The following is a 17,902-nucleotide window of genomic DNA, read 5'->3' as shown; positions in this document are numbered from 1 at the left end:
TGTGCGAGAAAGAGAGTGAGCAAGAGAGACAGAGTGCATTAATTAAACTGCAATAGCTGTACCTGGGATCTTTGCCTTCCTGCTGTGTATACATTCACCTTTTGTGTGTGTGTGTGTGTGTGTGTGTGTGTATGTGTGTGTGTGTGGGGGGTATTTAAGCGAGGACAGTGAGTGACAGCTGAGACAGCCAGTGACAGGCTGACAGAATGACTGATTTGACAGCTTTGCTTTCCCACTCACCCCCCGCCCCCACTACAAACCTCCATAAAACTCCCATCTATTTAACTGTCAAGTGGCCCATTTAAGGTTTTTTTTTTGTCTGAGCCGAACTTATATCACAATGTCGGTTACACAACATATTTCTCACTTTTTCTAATATTAAGCGTTTGAATGAGTTCCAGCAGGTTTTTACCTTGCATCCGTATTGAAAGGGGTTACATATTCCTTTATAATCTTCAAATCCCAAACACATAAAACCCACTGCACAGGTGATGTTACCACCTAAGCCTCTCCAACAGCAAGGGAAAATCCTGGAAACCCTGCAATGTCAGGGTACAAATACCAAAATCTGATACATATTATTTATTTTCCACTAAGGTCAGCACATTTAGCAGTACAATAAGACCACATATTTTGGATTTGGTCCAGCTGGACACCAGGGATCAGTGCTCAGTGGTGTCCCCTATTGGACGTTGTGGGTGTGTCCCTAAAGCGCTTTACTGTGAGGATACCACTCTTACACAGAGTTCAAATTCTGAGTGACCAAGTGGACCTGTGTAGTCGGTAGCTCAACGGCTGTCAAGGTCCCCATCTAGGTCCTGGAATGCAATGCACTTCACCCAACATCGATAGCCCACTCCTATCCAGAGTTAAAGGATAACAGTGTAATTTTAGATTTTCCTATCACCATTAACGGCCATTAAAAGTCTAAACCCACCGATGTATTTGCCCAGTCAGAAGCTACTACTGTCTGTTCTACTACAGGTTTGCCTTGCCTCCCAGAAGTCATTGGCATGTTTTCAAAAATACATTAAAAACAGCTTGCAGCCATTTTGCTGCATTGAGTAAAGCAATCCATCATTTTAAATAACACGTGTATTGTATTTTTTTCCTAACATGACTTTATAATGCCACAATCATTACAGTTGCAATCATATCAAACGTAGTTCCTTGCTGCCAGAACTGAATGTGAAGAGATTTATTTGCCTCCCACTCTGCCTTAAGTTTCACTTTGCCTCTTCACTGCCACCACAAGTAAGCAGCAGTGCGCAGTAATAGAAAAAGTGAAAACAGTTCCCATTAAACGCATAATTAGCTGTGTGATGATAGTCATAGGAATAACTGCAATACGTGTTGTTCAACATGATGTATTATGTTAGTCAAGGCAGCAGTATGTCTGTTTTTAATGTATTTTTTAATGGAAGCGTATGACTTATGGGAGGTCAGGCAAACCTGTAGTAGAACAGACAGTAGTGGCTTCTGACTGCGGCAAACACATCAGTGTGTTTAGACTTTTCATGGGCAGTAATGGCGATAGGAAAAAAGTAAAATTACACCAGTGTTCATTTTTTAAAGCTCACTGAGGGCCGAATTTACTAAGAGGCGCCCTCATTACTACTGTGTACAAAAGCTTAACAGGCATAGCTTTCTCCAGTTTAGCACCTGATTTATGAAGACCATTTATGCAAATCATGTCAGCCTCAATTTTCCAATTAGATACCTGAGGCGCAACCATAGTCCCACATGCTAAAGCATTGCTCTCAATGCATTAGACAACGCAGGTGGGAGAGCAGCCTGTGATCTCCACACTGCAGCTGAGCAAGAGGCCAAGAGATGAAGGGCTGTCAGAAGTTTTGTCAGTGCGGGTATGGCACGACTCCTCTCGGTCCGAGGTTGTAGTTTGCTGATTTCATCAACCATTGATAAAATAATGTAATTATTATTATTATTAAAAATAAATCTGACTTTTAATCTCATCCTCTGACATGTAAAAGAGAGTAATTCTCAAATGCAACACAATCTCTCTTATTTATTTCTTATTATTCTCTCTCTGCCTGTTGTGCCTTTGAACAAATAACACAGCAGTCATGGTTTCTCAGGGTGAGAAGCTCGGACGTGCCCCTTATGAGTGTTAAATACCATGCGCGCTGCAAATATGTACATTTTGGTTTAGTAAATTGATGGGGGTGATTCATTTCAATAATCTCCTCGATTGCCACTCCTAAAAATACATATTAATTGGGTCAAACAGGCTAATAGTCTCCTGCCAGGTGTCTACTCCTTTTCCACATGAAAAATGCTTGTCTGCACAGCTCAGTAGATCAGAATTGGCAGGTTTTAGGCATGCAACTGCATTAGCGCCACCGCTGACACTTAGTGAGTAAATTTCTCAATTCATTAATTACAAGTGGCAACACAGTATATTTTACTTTCCAACATATTCGTTAGTATGAATGATGCAGTCTCCAGATCATTGTTTTCTGTTGACCCCTTCTGACAAGGCATTGACCCCCTAGAAAAGTGTTATTTAACCCCTTCCAAAATCCCCCTGGCTCAAATCCTGTTTTACATATAGATGAGAATAACACACACTGCTTGGAGCCTCATAGGTGAGTCTATGCTGAGAGGCCCATTAACTGAGCAAGAACAACAACAGCTGAGCTAGGCGATGATTGAAAGGTGACAGGCACACTGAGCGACTGATGTGACAACTTTACTGAGATGCTGATGTCGGCTGACTTGGGAGCATTTCTGATGCTCTCTCTCATTCTCCCTCCCTCCCTCTTTTTCCCTCTCTTCTACCTTCATCATCCTCTATCTCCCATTCAGTCTTATTCTTTCTCCCTCTCTCAACTTACTCTCCCTCCCTCCCTTCCCTTCCTTCCACTCCCTCCTTTTATTTTCTGCTGGACATTTCATCCAAACTCCATCCTCTTTTCTATGCCGTCATCACCTGACAAGCACCTGAACCGTGCGTTGCTATGGCAACCCCTCTGCCCTTCCTGTGTGGTCTAGATGAGCTGGGACTGCTCATTTAAATACACACACAGAGTACAACACACACACACACACACACACACACACACACACACACACGCACACAAACACACATCCTGTTTTTGTGAGAGTGGCACACAGGGTACTCAGACAGCAGGATATCCTGAGGAGACCAGAGTTCGTTGGATGTGTGTGTGTGTGTGTGTGTGTGTGTGCGTGTGTGTGTGAGAGAGAGGGGAGGGTTGATAGACGAAGAAAAAGAAAAAGGGAGAGGGAGAGAGAGAGGGAGAGAAAGATTGCTGAATATCATCCAATGGTGTACTTGAGCACGCCAGAATCAGAGAGAATCAGAGAGAATCCAAGTAGGCAATAGCCTGTAATAATTTTTGTCACCGTGGGGGGACTATGGATCGGCCTCCGTCTGTTCATTTGTGTGTATCTTCCTCTATCGTCACACACCACTGATCGGATTTGGAAGAAACTTGGGGAAGCGAGGCATTTCACCGCTGCGTTCTGGCATTTTCAAAATTACAGATTAGTCCAAGGGGGAAACTACAATTACAGGTCAAAATAAGGTGACACAGTTGCTACTGATTGGCCTAGAAGGGGACTGTATTATTTGTGGGGGATGACATGTTTTACTGTTGACTTGTTCTTTTATTTCCTGTGAACAATATGTTGTCCAGGCAGCTCTTACTGCCCGAACACCAGCAACTGCTGACTAAAGCAAACTGGGGGGGCAGAGAGAGGTATATACCAAGTGAAAGGAGGAGATGGAGAAATGGAGAGAGTGAGAGGGGGGTTTAGTTGAGGGTTTTACTAAGTGAGTGAACATCGGGGCTGCAGGTCAACCGCCAGTTGTTGTTTAACACCTAATTCAATAGTGATTGTTTGTCAATCGATCTCTATTTCTCTACCTCATTCACCCTTGCTCCTCCCATCATCCCTCACTGTTCTCTCAGCTGCGCAGCCTGCCAAAACACTCTCAGACAGTCACCTTGATGCTTCAGCCCTCTGTTTACTCTCTCTTTTACTCTTCACTAATTTTTCCCCGTGTCTCTTGTTCAGTCTGTCTCTGTCTCTCCCATTTTCTCTCTTTCGTTTCTCTCATCTCTGCCTGGCTTCGTGTATCTGTCCCTTCAACCCCACCAACTTTCTCAACTTCCTCAAATCAATATAGCTGATTTCATCTCCTGTCTCTTCCTGTCTGCACTTCTCTATCCCACAGCACAAGTGTGTGTGTGTGTGTGTGTGTGTGTGTGTGTGTGTGTGTGGTTAGGATGTCTACTGTCTTGACCTCCACAATTCGCAGAGTAAGCTAAGGTAAAGACAGGGGATAAGTGGGATGACAGAGTGAGGAGGATGGATGGGAAAGGAGTGGATGGGAAAGAAAGAGTGAAAGAGATGACAAAACTAAGCTGCTTTCGTTTCAAAAAAAAAGGGAGAGATTGCGACAGACACCAAAGACGTGTTGTAAAAGGGTATTATGTGTAATATCCGTGTGGCTTGTGTGTGTGTGTGCATGAGAAAGAGAAAAAGAGAAACAGAAAATGTTGCTTTCCTCATCACTATCTCTTCCTCTCTCTCGACACACACTTCTTTCCCATCTATTGACCTTGTCAAGATCAATCTAACTCAAACATTAGTGCTATAGGGGCAAACATTAGCACTACAATGGTGTGTGTGCGTGAGAGAGAGAGTGGGAGAGAGAGAGAGAGAGAGAGAGAGAGAGAGAGAGAGAGAGAGAGAGAAAGGACAGAAGATGCATTGTGCCCTAATATCAAAGTGACTACAACGCAGGTATCTGCAATGCATTGCCAGTGATATTAGAGGTTAAAGGATAATTTCAACCTAGCCCTTATTTTCCTAGTTTTTGCCATCATGGCAATTGATTGTGTTCAAACTTTCGTCACTTACTGCACTGTACAGCTTTACCAGTTTGCCGGGAGCGCTGCTCTCCAATACACACTCAAGGGCCAAAGCAAGCTCTAACAGTTGCACCCAAAAAGCGATTAAAACACATCCTTTCAACACAATAACAGTCACACTGCAATGGGACCTGACTACATCCGATTTCTGATTATCCACTGCCTGAAACTTGCGTATATTGTGTTATACCAGCATGAGCTAGTTGGCAAGACTGTTCAAGTACTCTGATGCTGCGTTAAAGTCATATCGGATTTTCTGTAAATATGAACTACCGACTGGGAGAAAATGTCACGTCAACCTCTTAGTGGTAATTACAAGTAGGATATGCGGGAATTTTTGCGGGCTACATTATCTCTCACCCGGCGTCGCGAAATCTGTGAGTGTGTCAGTGCAAGCAGTAAACACAGGAAGTAGGGCTGCACGATATATCGTTTCAGCATCGTCATCGCGATGTGCGCATGCGCAATAGTCACATCGCAGGACGTGCGATGTCAAGTAAGGCAAATTAACTCGAACACGTCATGCTACAACTTTTTTGCTGCTTGATACAAAAGGAAAACTTGCACGGTTCTCATTTTCCATGACTAATCTACAAGAGAAGTCTGTCTGATATAACATAATTTACTCCGATTTAAGGGTTTGTTATAAGAGCAGCGTATGTTACCTTTCCAGCTTTCGCGGCTCCGAACCGTAGTTGGGAAGCCTCTGGTGTTGTGCTAGCCTATTTTAGCTTAGCCTGGCTCGTAGCTGGTAACAAGCTTTTTACTAAGAGTCCGGACCAACTCTGCAGTGGAGAACTGGCACTTTATTTCGGTACAGCAGCGAACATAATGCACGGCCTCTCGGTGACGTTCTAAGCTCTTTTCCCGCTAACTATGGTAACTTTATTCACTTAGCATCCTGCAACTCACTCTGGCTGCGGCTAAAAACACACTCACTTCCTACTACGTCACCCGTGCAGGTTACCCACAAGGCCACCTTCTTAAAGGGGCAAGGCTTGATAGAGCTATTCAAGTCATTTGGTGAAAATTCCTGTATTTTTTCACATCGCAATATATATCGCAGAAAAAAAAAATATTGCAATGTCAGTTTTTTCCAGTATCGTGCAGCCCTAACAGGAAGTACTTCAGCGATGTCGGCAGTCCAAGGTCTTACAAATCAAAATGATCAGTTATATTCACACTAATACAAACAACCGTACTTATGAAAGTGAGAAATATCCGCTGTAGTTTGTTTATGGTTGATTTTGAATTCATAAGTACAACTGACTCTGATGTGGGCGTTCCATCTGCTTTTTCCAGTATGAACTGAACGTGGCAGAAAACCAGCAGCAAGCAAAGTAAACAAGGAAGTAGGCTATCAAATGGACTATTGTAACTGAAATGACGTGATAATTGTTCGATCATAGCTTTTTAAAGACACGTTTACTACAGTGTGAGTGTTACTGTACTGAAAGGACATAGCTTTTGGGTTCAACTGTTTCAGAGTGTATTTGCCCTGTGGGTGTGTATTGGAGATCAGCGCTCCCGGTGACCTGGAGGTACATAAAGCTCTACAGTGAAGCAATGAAATTTTTAACACAATCAATTGTCATGATGGCAGAAACTATAAAAATAAAGGCCCAGGTTGAAAGTAACCGAAATTATCCTTTAATATGTGTTTGCAAAGTAGGCTATAATGTATGTGTGCATGAGCTGTAATGTATGTCAGTGGAAGAAGAGGGAGGGAGAGAAATATAGAGGGAGAGCGGGAGTAAGGAAGAAAAAAGGAAAGGATGGAGGGAGAGAGGCAAACTGCAGTGCAGAAAACAGCTGACAACCAATTGTTCTCTAGACAGAGCAGAGGAGAGGAGAGGAGAGGAGAGGAGAGGAGAGGAGAGATTCAACGCAACGCACATAGAATTGGAATTCTATTTTGACCAATATGTTCTACTTTAGGTAGACTATTGCAGGTCTAATGTATAAACTGAAGCCCGCAGTCAGACCTTTTACGAGAATTGTTCATTTATTTGGAGAACATAGAGCACAACATGACAGGCACACACACAGTAAGGATCATTTAGCAGGCCTGCAAGCACACAGACAGACACAGACACACAGCGACAGACACAGCATGTTGGCCTTTTTGGGCAGTCCAGTGAAGTGTGACCCCAGCCTAAAACTATTCCAGTAATGTTGACCGTGGGAGGGGAATACAGGACAAATAGCTCTCGCACACATAGCACACACACACACACACACACACACACACACACACACACAGAGCATGGGGTTTTTGATTGACAGCTAGTAATTCCAGTTGACATCACCACAGTGGGAGCGTCTGGTCTGACATGGTGATAGGACAAAGGTTAAATGACAACGTCTTCACTCTCTTTTTACTTTCTTTCTGCCTCTCTTGGCTAAATGTTTGTCTCTCTCTCTGTCTCACTGTCTATCCATTGCAGTTTGTACTCTCTCTTTCTCTCTGCCCCCCCCCCCCCCTCGCTTTCTCTCCGTCTGTCTCTCTCTGTCAGTACTCTGTGTGCTGCCAGATGAGCGCATTGTAAAGTGATGTCATGCTAACACAGACGTCTGTTGGGCCAGCTGATTGGCTGGACTTCTGTCTGAGTGGCTAGGAGGGGGCCAATGAGTGAGCAGAGAGGAGTTTCCCTGAGCAACCACGAGTGGTTGACTACCTGAGCGGAGAGAAAGAGAGAGGCAAGGGCAGAGAGAGCAAGAGGGAGAGAGACAGAGAGAGAGAGAGGGAGAGAGAGAGAAGCAGCACTCATTACCCCCAGGAATGAACATGTCAGTCAACCTCACATTCTCTCTCTCTCGCTCTCTCTCTCTCACACACACACACACACGTACACACACTCTGCTTCTTTCTCCTCTTCTCTTTCTTTATGTCCTCCTCTGTTCTCTCCCCTCCCTCTCTCTCTTTCTGATAAAATGCTATTGTGAGGAAAAGAAAAAGAAAGGAGAGAATAAGAAACATTTTGCTCATCACTCATTTTCGCTCATTGATCTTTGCCCATTCATCATCCATCTACAAAAAAACGGTGGTATTCAGACATTCCTACACACACACACACACACCTTCAATTAGGAGGAAATCCATTGTCCTATTGAGTAGGGGGTTGTTGCTAAGCAACCTCTATTTCTAAGGTGAAGAAGACAGTGCTGGGAGACAATAGAGTGTGTGAGAGAGAGAGAGAGAGAGAGAGAGAGAGAGGGACGAGGGAGGGGGAGATATTGAGTATCTCAAACCAAAGGGGTTTCACACATGACCACAGGAAACGCACACTTCACCATTTGAACCCGCATGCAAACACAGACACATGCTCACACACACACACACACACACACGTGCACACGCACACGCACACACACACAGGTACAGAAACACACTGTCTCCTTTTCTCTCTTTCTCCTTTTTCCAATCTCCTTCCCTCTCTCATTCTCTTCCTCTCTCCACATCAGTGTGTGTGTGTGTGTGTGTGAATGTGTGTGTGTTTGTGTGTATATACAGTGAGGACATTGGGGTCAGAAAACAAGGTTTATTTGTGTGAACAGCTGCACAGAGTGTGTGTGTGTGTGTGTGTGTGTGTGCATGTCTTTATATGTAGTTAAGGATGGAGGCTGGATGGGTTATGTATTAGAATATGTTTCATTAAGCTATGGGAGGATTTTGCAGCAGAGCGAGTTTTTTTCTATGTGTGTGAGCGCGCGTGTGTGTGCACGTGCATGTGCATGTGAAGGGAGCTTAAGCTGAGCAGCATCAAAATACAATAAAAATCAGACAGTCTTTCACACTGCTGTTGCCAAGCGCTGCTTGGTTTCCGCTTGACAGAGAGCACCACTCAATTCATGCTTAGTAAGAGGAGTACGCTGACGTAGCCTACTACTCTGGAAATGTAGATTTGTTTTTTCTGACACATCTGCAGCTGAGTTTTATGCAGAGCGGCTATCTTGTGGGGAAAAAAATTTATTTAGTACAAAGTATTAACTTGTGCGCACGACAGTCTCTTCCAACCCCTTCTCTGAGAGTGAGGTGTTGAGCGATACAAATCCTTGTCAGTTGTTTCTTACGAACAATTAAGTCTTGTATGGCATGCACTGTCAGTAGGCAATGCAACTCATCCCCTCAGTAAAACTTGATTAACGACTTTCTATCCGTTGCAACATATCAAAAGCCTGTTTCAATTAACTATGTCTTTATTCAACAAAATATCAGGCTAACTAAATAAATCAATGCAATCAAGTAAAGTCAACAAATAATGGCGAGAAGGTGAAACAAGTTTGGAACTATTTGCTAATCACCATCCACACTGAAAGCAATGTTGCCCCGCTACATTGCCTCAAACTGTTGCCTGGGTATCATCACTTTTAATTATATGCATAAATCTTCAACCGTAAGTCAGAATATTAGAACCCAGCTACAGATACAAGTCCAACACATTCTGCACAGCTGGTAACTAGTACTTTAGTGTTTTGGGCTCTCAAACTCTGTACTCAGGCCCTCCTGGCTCTAAGCCCTCGATATGAATGAGTGTAAGAACCATTGTGTGTATAAGCTTTGTGAGCCAACTGCGAGACCAGACTGTCTGTTGGTTTGGGAGTGGGAGACCTGGGTTTGGAATCCTGCCTGTTCCAGGAACAACTAATCAAATCATTTAGGGTTGCTTGCTAGTTGCTGCACAGAGAAAAAAATGCAAGAAAATAAAGTTATACAAAAGAAAAAAAGAAAGAAAAACGTAATCTGAGAAAAGGAAAAATGAATGCCAGTAAGAAAGAATGCAGGAAAGAGAAGAAACAGTATAGGTAGGTGTTGGTTGGCAGGGAATGGATAGAAAGCGCATTCGCATGCAAAAATCCACCACTGCTTCTAATTTACAACAAGATACATGAGTACTAAAGGTGTATGCAGCATTTTATAAATCTGAAAAAAAGGAGGAAAGAATGCCAGAGAGAGAGACAGACAGAGAGAGAGAGACACAGACAGAGAGAGACACAGATGGACACAGAGAGAGAGAGTGTGAGAGAGAGAGAGAGAGAGAGAGAGAGAGAGAGAGAGACTAACATCTGTGAATAACCAAATAGGAATATGTGGAAGTGCAACCAAATGTGGCCTGCAGCACATATGTGAATTCTTGTTTTGAAGAATAAATGAAAAAGAAATCTGCAAGTCTAATTTTAACAAGCACCTGACCTAAGTTGGCTGGGTGTGTGCACTTCCCTTCAAAATATCTTATTTTAACCCTATTTTAACTAGGGGAGTTGATATTCTCATCAACAGCCTGGGGGGAGAGGTTGCAGGGGGACGTTAGATTATCAACACTTGGGTAGAACTGGGTATTGTTTGAAAATATTTGGTACCTTGAATTTGATACCAGTAACAAAACAGCCCATTTTTTGATACCCATGCTGAATAAAAGCTTATATTTAACTAAAACCCACATCAATATCGGAGCCGGAAAAAAATAGATAGGGACATCCCTACCTGACACACATGATCGCAGATTGTCAGTTAACTATCACAGAGTTCATTATGCAACTTGGCAGACTTCAAAACAAGGTGCCGCTATAACTCTCCATTCTGTTTTTTTTTGCAGGTTTGGTCTCTTCTGTCTGTGTTATTAGTCTGATTGCTACTCTGACAATGGCTGGTTGTCTGCAGGAATAAATAAGCCTTGGACGTTAGTTTAGCAGTCCAGCCTTCTCACACTCAAAACAAACCACACATAACTAATATTAGATATCACACCAACAAGGACGCCTTCTAATTTATAATCCCTGCAGAACAGCCAAATTTAACCAACTGTGTTGCTGGGAAGTCAGCGTCATCACAAGCTAAGTACTGCGACATACCATTGATTAAGCACTTAACATTATGTTTTATTGCATATACTAGTGAATACATCATCTCAACCATCACCAACCCAGCATTTACCTTTGCACAGCAGTTCAAACTCCACGCTGTCTGCTGGCCTCTGCATCAGGCTAAAAAAGGACAGCATGTCTCTTTTGGTGTAATATAAAGTAACAACTTGTACCAGCACACTTTGATGTCAAAATCAGCTATGTAAAATGCGTACAAGTTGTTGAGGGAGATGAGAGCACTTCTCACTGGCTTCCCCTCATACATATTCTCCCAGATTCCAGATTTGAACTAGCAATTTTACAATCAGTTCTCTAAACATGAGGCTAAGCCTAGTCACTTATTAAGCTTGTGTCCAGCCAGTCTCTCACCTGGGCATAGTCCCTCTCCAGCTGTCCCTTCTTCAGACTGTAGGTCCTAGAGAGAGAGAGAGAGAGAGAATATTTTATCAGTATTTCCTTTAACAATAAATGTAATGATGCAAACAATAAGAGAGCTTGTTACAGCTGTCAAGCTGTTGTCGTTTGTTAAATAAAACAAACAGCATGTGTGGTCTATAATATGTGGTATGAAAATGCTGTCTGAGGAAGTTAGAATTTTAAAACAGAAGGAAGAAAGCCTCAAGAACCACAGCAGAAAGTTCAATTTGAGAATACTTGAACCACCTGATGGTATAGAAGGGGGCAGACCAACATGTGTAAATGACATTTTGTATGAGCATTTTGGCCAGGATGACTTAGGCCCACTACCACTGCACACTAACATCACACACGGCACCGGGGGGAATAACGGGAAACGATGCCTGACTACAAGGCTACATAGCTTTGAAGTGAGACAGCATATTATCTGTCTTGCTGCCGGAAAGGGGAGAAAACCGGAGGGGCTGAAATATGAAGGACATAAAATCAGCATTCTCCCTGACGTTACAGCAGGACAATGGAAACAGCAAGCTGCCTTAGACAAACTAAGAGCGCTTCTACGCAAAACAGATCCACTACGGGGTGGTCTACCCTGCCAAGGTGCTCATCACCTTCAACAACAGGGACTCTTCTTCATGAAAGTCTGAGATAAAGCTGACTTTGGATATATGTGTGTGTGTTTGTGTGTGTGTGTGTGTGTGTGTGTGTATGTATAATATATGAGAGAGAGACAGACAGAGAGAGAGAGAGGGAGAGAAAGAGCAATGCAAAAGTAAATATGTTGAGTTGGCCGTGACACTGGCAAAACCCATTTGGCCTGGCTTTGGAACAGTGGCTGGTGATATACGGCACATTTGAGTTAATTTGGGTATGAGAGTTACGAGAGTGTGACATCTCAGAGAGTGGACTCAGTGACCTCAACATTATGCAAGAGAGGAATTTCTGTTCTGTTGCTTCACTGCCCTACAGTTCTTTCTAAAAATCCCCCACTGCCAGACCCACAAAACACACACACACACACACACACACACCATACGAACGTTCCCCTCGCCCGCTCAACAGTACATAACATCCGGGCAGCAGAGTCAGAGGAGGCTCTTATCGCAGACAGGAATGCACAGAATGAAAAACATAGCTTTAGATATATGATTGCACAGACAGATAGATAGATCGCAACTACCGCCACTGCCAAGTGACCAGAGCCACATGAACATAACGGGTGCATACACATTTTATCTTCTCAAATTGACATAAATAATTGAGTTGTATGAAGGTCATTTTGTTTTGATGCCATAGATCATTTGATAGCCTATAGATAAGAATGGTGATGACGCGGTACAAGTACAAGTCAATTTCTATGAGCAAAACAGTAAATTGACATTTTCTGTGGTTGCTTTTTTCTATGTTCTAATAATTTATGTGGAATATATATGGTGTAAATAATTTGGCGTTACCTTTTCACTGTTGTCAAAAAACAGCACAATCATAAAAATGTTTTTCCTTGAAGTCTCAAAATGCTAGCATGACTCTTGAACGGAAGTTTGCACGGAAGTTTACTAGCTTGTTAGCATTTTGTGACTTCCAGGAAATAAACATTTGAATGATAATGCCGTTCTTTGATAACTGTGAAAAGGTAACAACAAATTATTTACACCGTATACATTTCACAGAAATTATCAGAACACAGAAAAGCCAACCACATAAAATGTTGATTTTTTGTTTTGCCCATAGAGATAGAGCAGGGCATAACACTTGTACGTGGCCCATTTGAAACGTCACACCATTCTGATCTGTTTTTAAAGTCAAAATAGAACTCAAGCACTAAAGGATAAAATGGAATAAGTGCACAAAATATTATATGCGTGACCTGCTGCCTTATAAACCTTGATTGTTACATAATGCATTAATACATGCTGATGCTCCTGCTTGTTTTACGCTGGTTTAGATGTCAGTCCTTGAAGTCTCTGTTGAGAAGGGAATGTAACAATTGTAACTAAGTTAATTTACCACAATGAATTAAGCCCTAACGTTTGCGGTAAAACTGAAACTGCTCTAATTATGGTGTGTCATGTTTGCACTTGTTGTGGCACAATGACTACATGAGATGTTGAAAGACAGTGGCAGAAAGTATATTTTGAGGTCAAACCCATGATTATGTGTGCACTTCAAAGCTTTCTCTGATCACTTAAAATTTGACAAATTTTATTTTATTCATAAAGTCAATAAATCTGTTCAAAATAATATCCTCTTTTTTGGACTCAAAATTAACTTCGTCCACGGTGACCAACTTCTCAGTGGGTGAAGCCTGTGGTTATTTAAGTTTACTATGTGCTTTTTCTATTATCTTGGCCAGAAAGAATGAGCTAAATGAGAAATGTAATACTAACGACCATGGGATGTTTTAACAACCATATGGCCATGCCTAATTGTGGTTGGCAGGGAGTGGATATTAAGACCATTCACATGTGCAAAAATTCACCACTGTTTGTAATTTAGAACAAGGAACATGAGTACTAATGGTGTATGCAGCATTTTATAAATCTGAGAATAAATATGTGTGTATGCATGCTTTTACTTTTGTACATACACACAGCTTTTTTGTGGTAAATCTACACAAAGTTTTTATGTGATGCCTCAGCTGTACCAACAAATTTGGGGATATTTGAGGGTGGCTGAAGTGGGATCAAGGGATAGTTTTGTTTTGTTTTGTTTTGCTTTGCAAAGGAATTGAAGTCTTAAATCAAAGCAAGAATGTTATTTGTTGTTGAGAAATGGCCTTGAAAGTTTTCTCAATGGTATTTAAACCCTTGTGATTGAGTGAGACTATCTCTACTCCTTTCACAAATGACCTACTCATTAACACTCTCTTTTCTGTTCATTCATATGTAGATGTTTAATCCATTGCTTTTAACACCTTTATGGCTAACCCAACTGGGAGCCACCCACTTCAATCATTCGTTCAGGGCTTGTGAACAGGGTTTGTTTCAGGTTTTTTGCTTTTTTTTAATTTCACTTTAACTGTTTTGTCTTTGTTAAGCTATGTCTTTCCACCATATTATTTTGTGCTTGTGCTTTGTTTTGTTTACTTGTGTTTCATTTTGCTGCATACTGTACTGCATCGTTCATTTTGTCTTGTGATTGATTGTTGATAGTTAGATCTAGGTAGGCACATTCTCTGTAAAGTCCCTTGAGACATGCTTGAGATCCTTGAGGCGAGCTATAGAAATAAACTTGACTTGACTTGACTTCAAACAACTCATATAGCAGGATAAGATTACCTACATGTGCTTTGGATATCTGACAAAGCCTGTCCTACTGTTGAAGAAGAGAAAACTAGCTCAGCCTAAAAAGATTAACGACTGCTTGGCCTCTGGACGACGTCATCAGATCATTAAAACACCAGTCTGTGTTTTCTGTTGTCTCTGCCTCTCACAAGCAATAAGAAAAATGTGTCATGATTTGACAGTTGTCTCTGACATGCTGAGGAAAATGAGTGGGATGATGCATTTGTTGTGTATAGCAGTGATACTCAAACCTTTTCATGCTGCTTTTTCAGGCTTTTTTTATGACTCATGGAGGTTCCCAAACCCCTCTTCAAGAACCACTGCTGTCTAATGTAAGCTCTGTAGCACAGCCGGTATGTCTGAAGGATCTAAACTTAACAACCATGAACAAGAACTGGGGAGGGGAAACAGTGAGGGAAGAAGCAGAAAGGAAGACAACACTTAGGCCTAGACAGCATAATTACTGTCAGTCCTCTCTATGCTAATTACAGCCCAAACAACTAGGGCAGCGTTTCTTGTCAAAATTTTCCCAAGGCATCATTTCGTATTAAAGCTGTTGTGTTCACTCTGATTCCTAGACAGAGCCTGCTTTAGATTTCCAGGTTTTAATAGCTGAAATAGACATTTGCAGCTCTTAATGACTCAGCCACAATTTCAAATCCCTACACAGAGAGACATATACAAAACGGCAATAGATCAAACTGTCAATAATCCTAGGGAGGAGGCTGGAGCACGTTTGGTGTTTTAACTCCACCCCCATATATACTTGTCACTTGAAATACGACTCTCTCTCTCGCTCTCTCTCTCTCTCCGCTGATCACACACACACTTCCCCCGCCCCCAGGCATTGTTCTGCATTCTAAGCTCCACATGCTCCCCGTGTGCAGCAGGCCTCGTTGGCGCAGTAGGCAGCGCGTCAGTCTCATAATCTGAAGGTCGTGAGTTCGAGCCTCACACGGGGCAAAAGTTTTTAGATTCTTCTTCCTTAGCACGTGCAAACCAATACAGCAAGTACAAACAGACAGCCTAACATAGGAGGGGTGGACAAAATAATAGGAACACCACATAAAAAAGCAATCTTAGGCCCAGATTTGTTGAAACCTTTAGTAGGTACACAAACCTTTGCAATGCTCAAATTCCGCACTAAGTCTTCTGATAAGTGCAAAACCAGTTGCTTTACTAATCAGGGGTTATGTCATTGGTTTTGCACATGCTACTAGTTTCTGCACACATTAAAGGCTTTCGTAAATCAGTGCCTAAATAACTAAAACACAAATACACAGGCGAGTTATATTAAGTTGACTGCCAACTGACAGTATGTGTCAGCTTTAAAATGTATTTCTGTTGTTTGCGAACCTCGTAACAAATCTACAAACGGGTTAACCTAAAAGAAAACCTAACTTCTTCTATTCCTATGATCTGTGATAGTTACATCAAAATTTGCAGACATGAGCCACTCCAAACCAAAGCTTCAAACCAGAGAAGGAAAACTGATGATTACTGAGAGAATGACTTGGTATACTCACAACATTTATGTGATCTTTTACATCCAAATGAGCTGAACAAAGTCAGCCTCCTTTGGACAGTGTTGCTTAATGATCACAGATTTTGGTGTGCATGTGAACACACAGTGGAAACTGTCTCTTGATTACATTATACAGATGACATTAAAGTTCTCTTACTTCTTACTGTTGGAAAGACAAAACCAAACCCAAACCCAAAACCAACTACGTCACTAATGACAGCAGTTTTTGTTCTTCAAGTCAGTTCTCTATCAAAGTGCTGCAACACACAGCTTTGACAAATACAGTCCTGTTATCTACTGGACTTGCACCATGTGTTCACCACCACTTTGCAGATTACCTAATGTTCCTCCCCTGTCTATGAGCCCCATATCTATATGTTAACAGGCAGTTCTCTTCACAGTGTGTCTCGTATACTTAATAGAGATTATACTGTACTTGTAGATTATAAACTGAAAAAGCACTGCTGGCATTTGAACCCAGCATCTGCTGTGGACCAACGAGGTACTCTAGCCAGCTATGCCACAGTGCCACATAAGGTCGATGAGGAATTTTGTATGAGACTTCTTTCACTTAATTTGTAACTGCATACGTATGTGTTAGCTGATCTAGGCACGCTGTCATATTATATTATTTTATATGAGATTTAATCCTCCAAATGAAATTGTACTTATTCACGCACACTAGAGTTGTCACGGTGGTGCCATTTTGACACCGGTGTCGTTTCCCTCCTCAACGCCGGCCATACCGGTTATACCGCCTGTCGCCACTAGGGGGTCTAAGCGCTATCAAAGTTAGCGCACTACAATGAAAGCGAAACTTAAAATTCCTCTCCAAACTCTGTGTTAACGGCATTTGTAAACGGTAACACTTTTTAATCAGAGATTTATAACACTGCTCAACACTCAGAGAGTTAATGTGAGTGCAGGTCAGATTCTGGCATAATGCCCTTCTTTGGGCTCCCATTGGATTGTACTGGACACATTGCTGTCACTAGGTAAGGACAAATAATTAATCCTATTCATCCTAATCTGTCATGTTAGTGATCAGATATTAGTGATCATTGTGTTGTTAGTATGTCCATTTATCATTTAGTAGCCTAACTTGAACATGGCTCTGAATATGTACATTTATTTTACAAAATACAAAATAACGGTATTCCCGGTGTGGGGCTAATAATACCGGTGTGGACTCCAAGACCGCATGCCACCGGTGACACCGGTGACACCGCCCACCGCGACAACCCTAACGCACACATATATAGCAAGCCTTTAAGTAGCCCTATTGCTTTATACTTTAACTTGTTTTAAGGAGTGCTAAATTTTGCCTCTGTTGAGCTTAGCATTATTTCTGAGTAATAGCTGTAAATAGTGTATGTTCTTGTCCTCTTATCCTGTATGTTCACAGTTGCAGCTCGTCACAGTGTATCTTTTAGGACTTCACACAGATTGTATTGGCTGAAAAGGCACTGCTAGCCAACGGCTTAACCAACTAAGCCACAGCCACATTCCCAAATCTCAAATTATAAGGTGAATTCTCATTTGTTTTTAACCAAAATGTCTATCTGAGACAAAGTAGAGATGTCTGCCTTATGACAGACCTGGAAAACTCCACACACATCTGAGATAACTGACACTAGCTAAGGGTGAGCCAACTCTCTGTAGTAGTGTGATTAATAGAGAGGGAAGAAGGGCAAAGGGCCAACTGTAAATTTACGCAATTGGCTGTTTTACATCAGCAATCAACATCCTGCCCTGTCCTGTCAACACTGACTTCTGAAATAGGGCTGTTATTGCACAGTGCATTAAGTTGTATTTTATAAATCAACAGGTCATGTGTATGCACTGAAACACAAATTGATTCAGATGTCCTAAAACAAAATGATAAG

General features: G+C 41.9%; 1 protein-coding gene and 1 non-coding gene across 2 annotated transcripts in view; one reads left to right on the top strand and one right to left on the bottom strand.

Moving 5' to 3' along the window:
• fchsd2 (FCH and double SH3 domains 2) overlaps positions 1–17,902 on the bottom strand; it is a 75,938-nt gene that overhangs the window by 44,085 nt on the left and 13,951 nt on the right. The window contains exon 3 of the mRNA XM_071904742.2: positions 11,160–11,205. Coding sequence (XP_071760843.1) covers positions 11,160–11,205 — 46 coding nt within the window. The remainder of the gene's footprint in view (positions 1–11,159; positions 11,206–17,902) is intronic.
• Positions 15,382–15,454, top strand: trnam-cau (transfer RNA methionine (anticodon CAU)). Its single transcript has one exon. It is a non-coding gene; the product is annotated as a tRNA-Met (tRNA).

Source organism: Centroberyx gerrardi, chromosome 6 (genome assembly GCF_048128805.1).
Source record: "Centroberyx gerrardi isolate f3 chromosome 6, fCenGer3.hap1.cur.20231027, whole genome shotgun sequence".
NCBI lineage: Eukaryota > Metazoa > Chordata > Actinopteri > Beryciformes > Berycidae > Centroberyx > Centroberyx gerrardi.
This window is presented reverse-complemented; position numbering and strand designations above follow the sequence as displayed.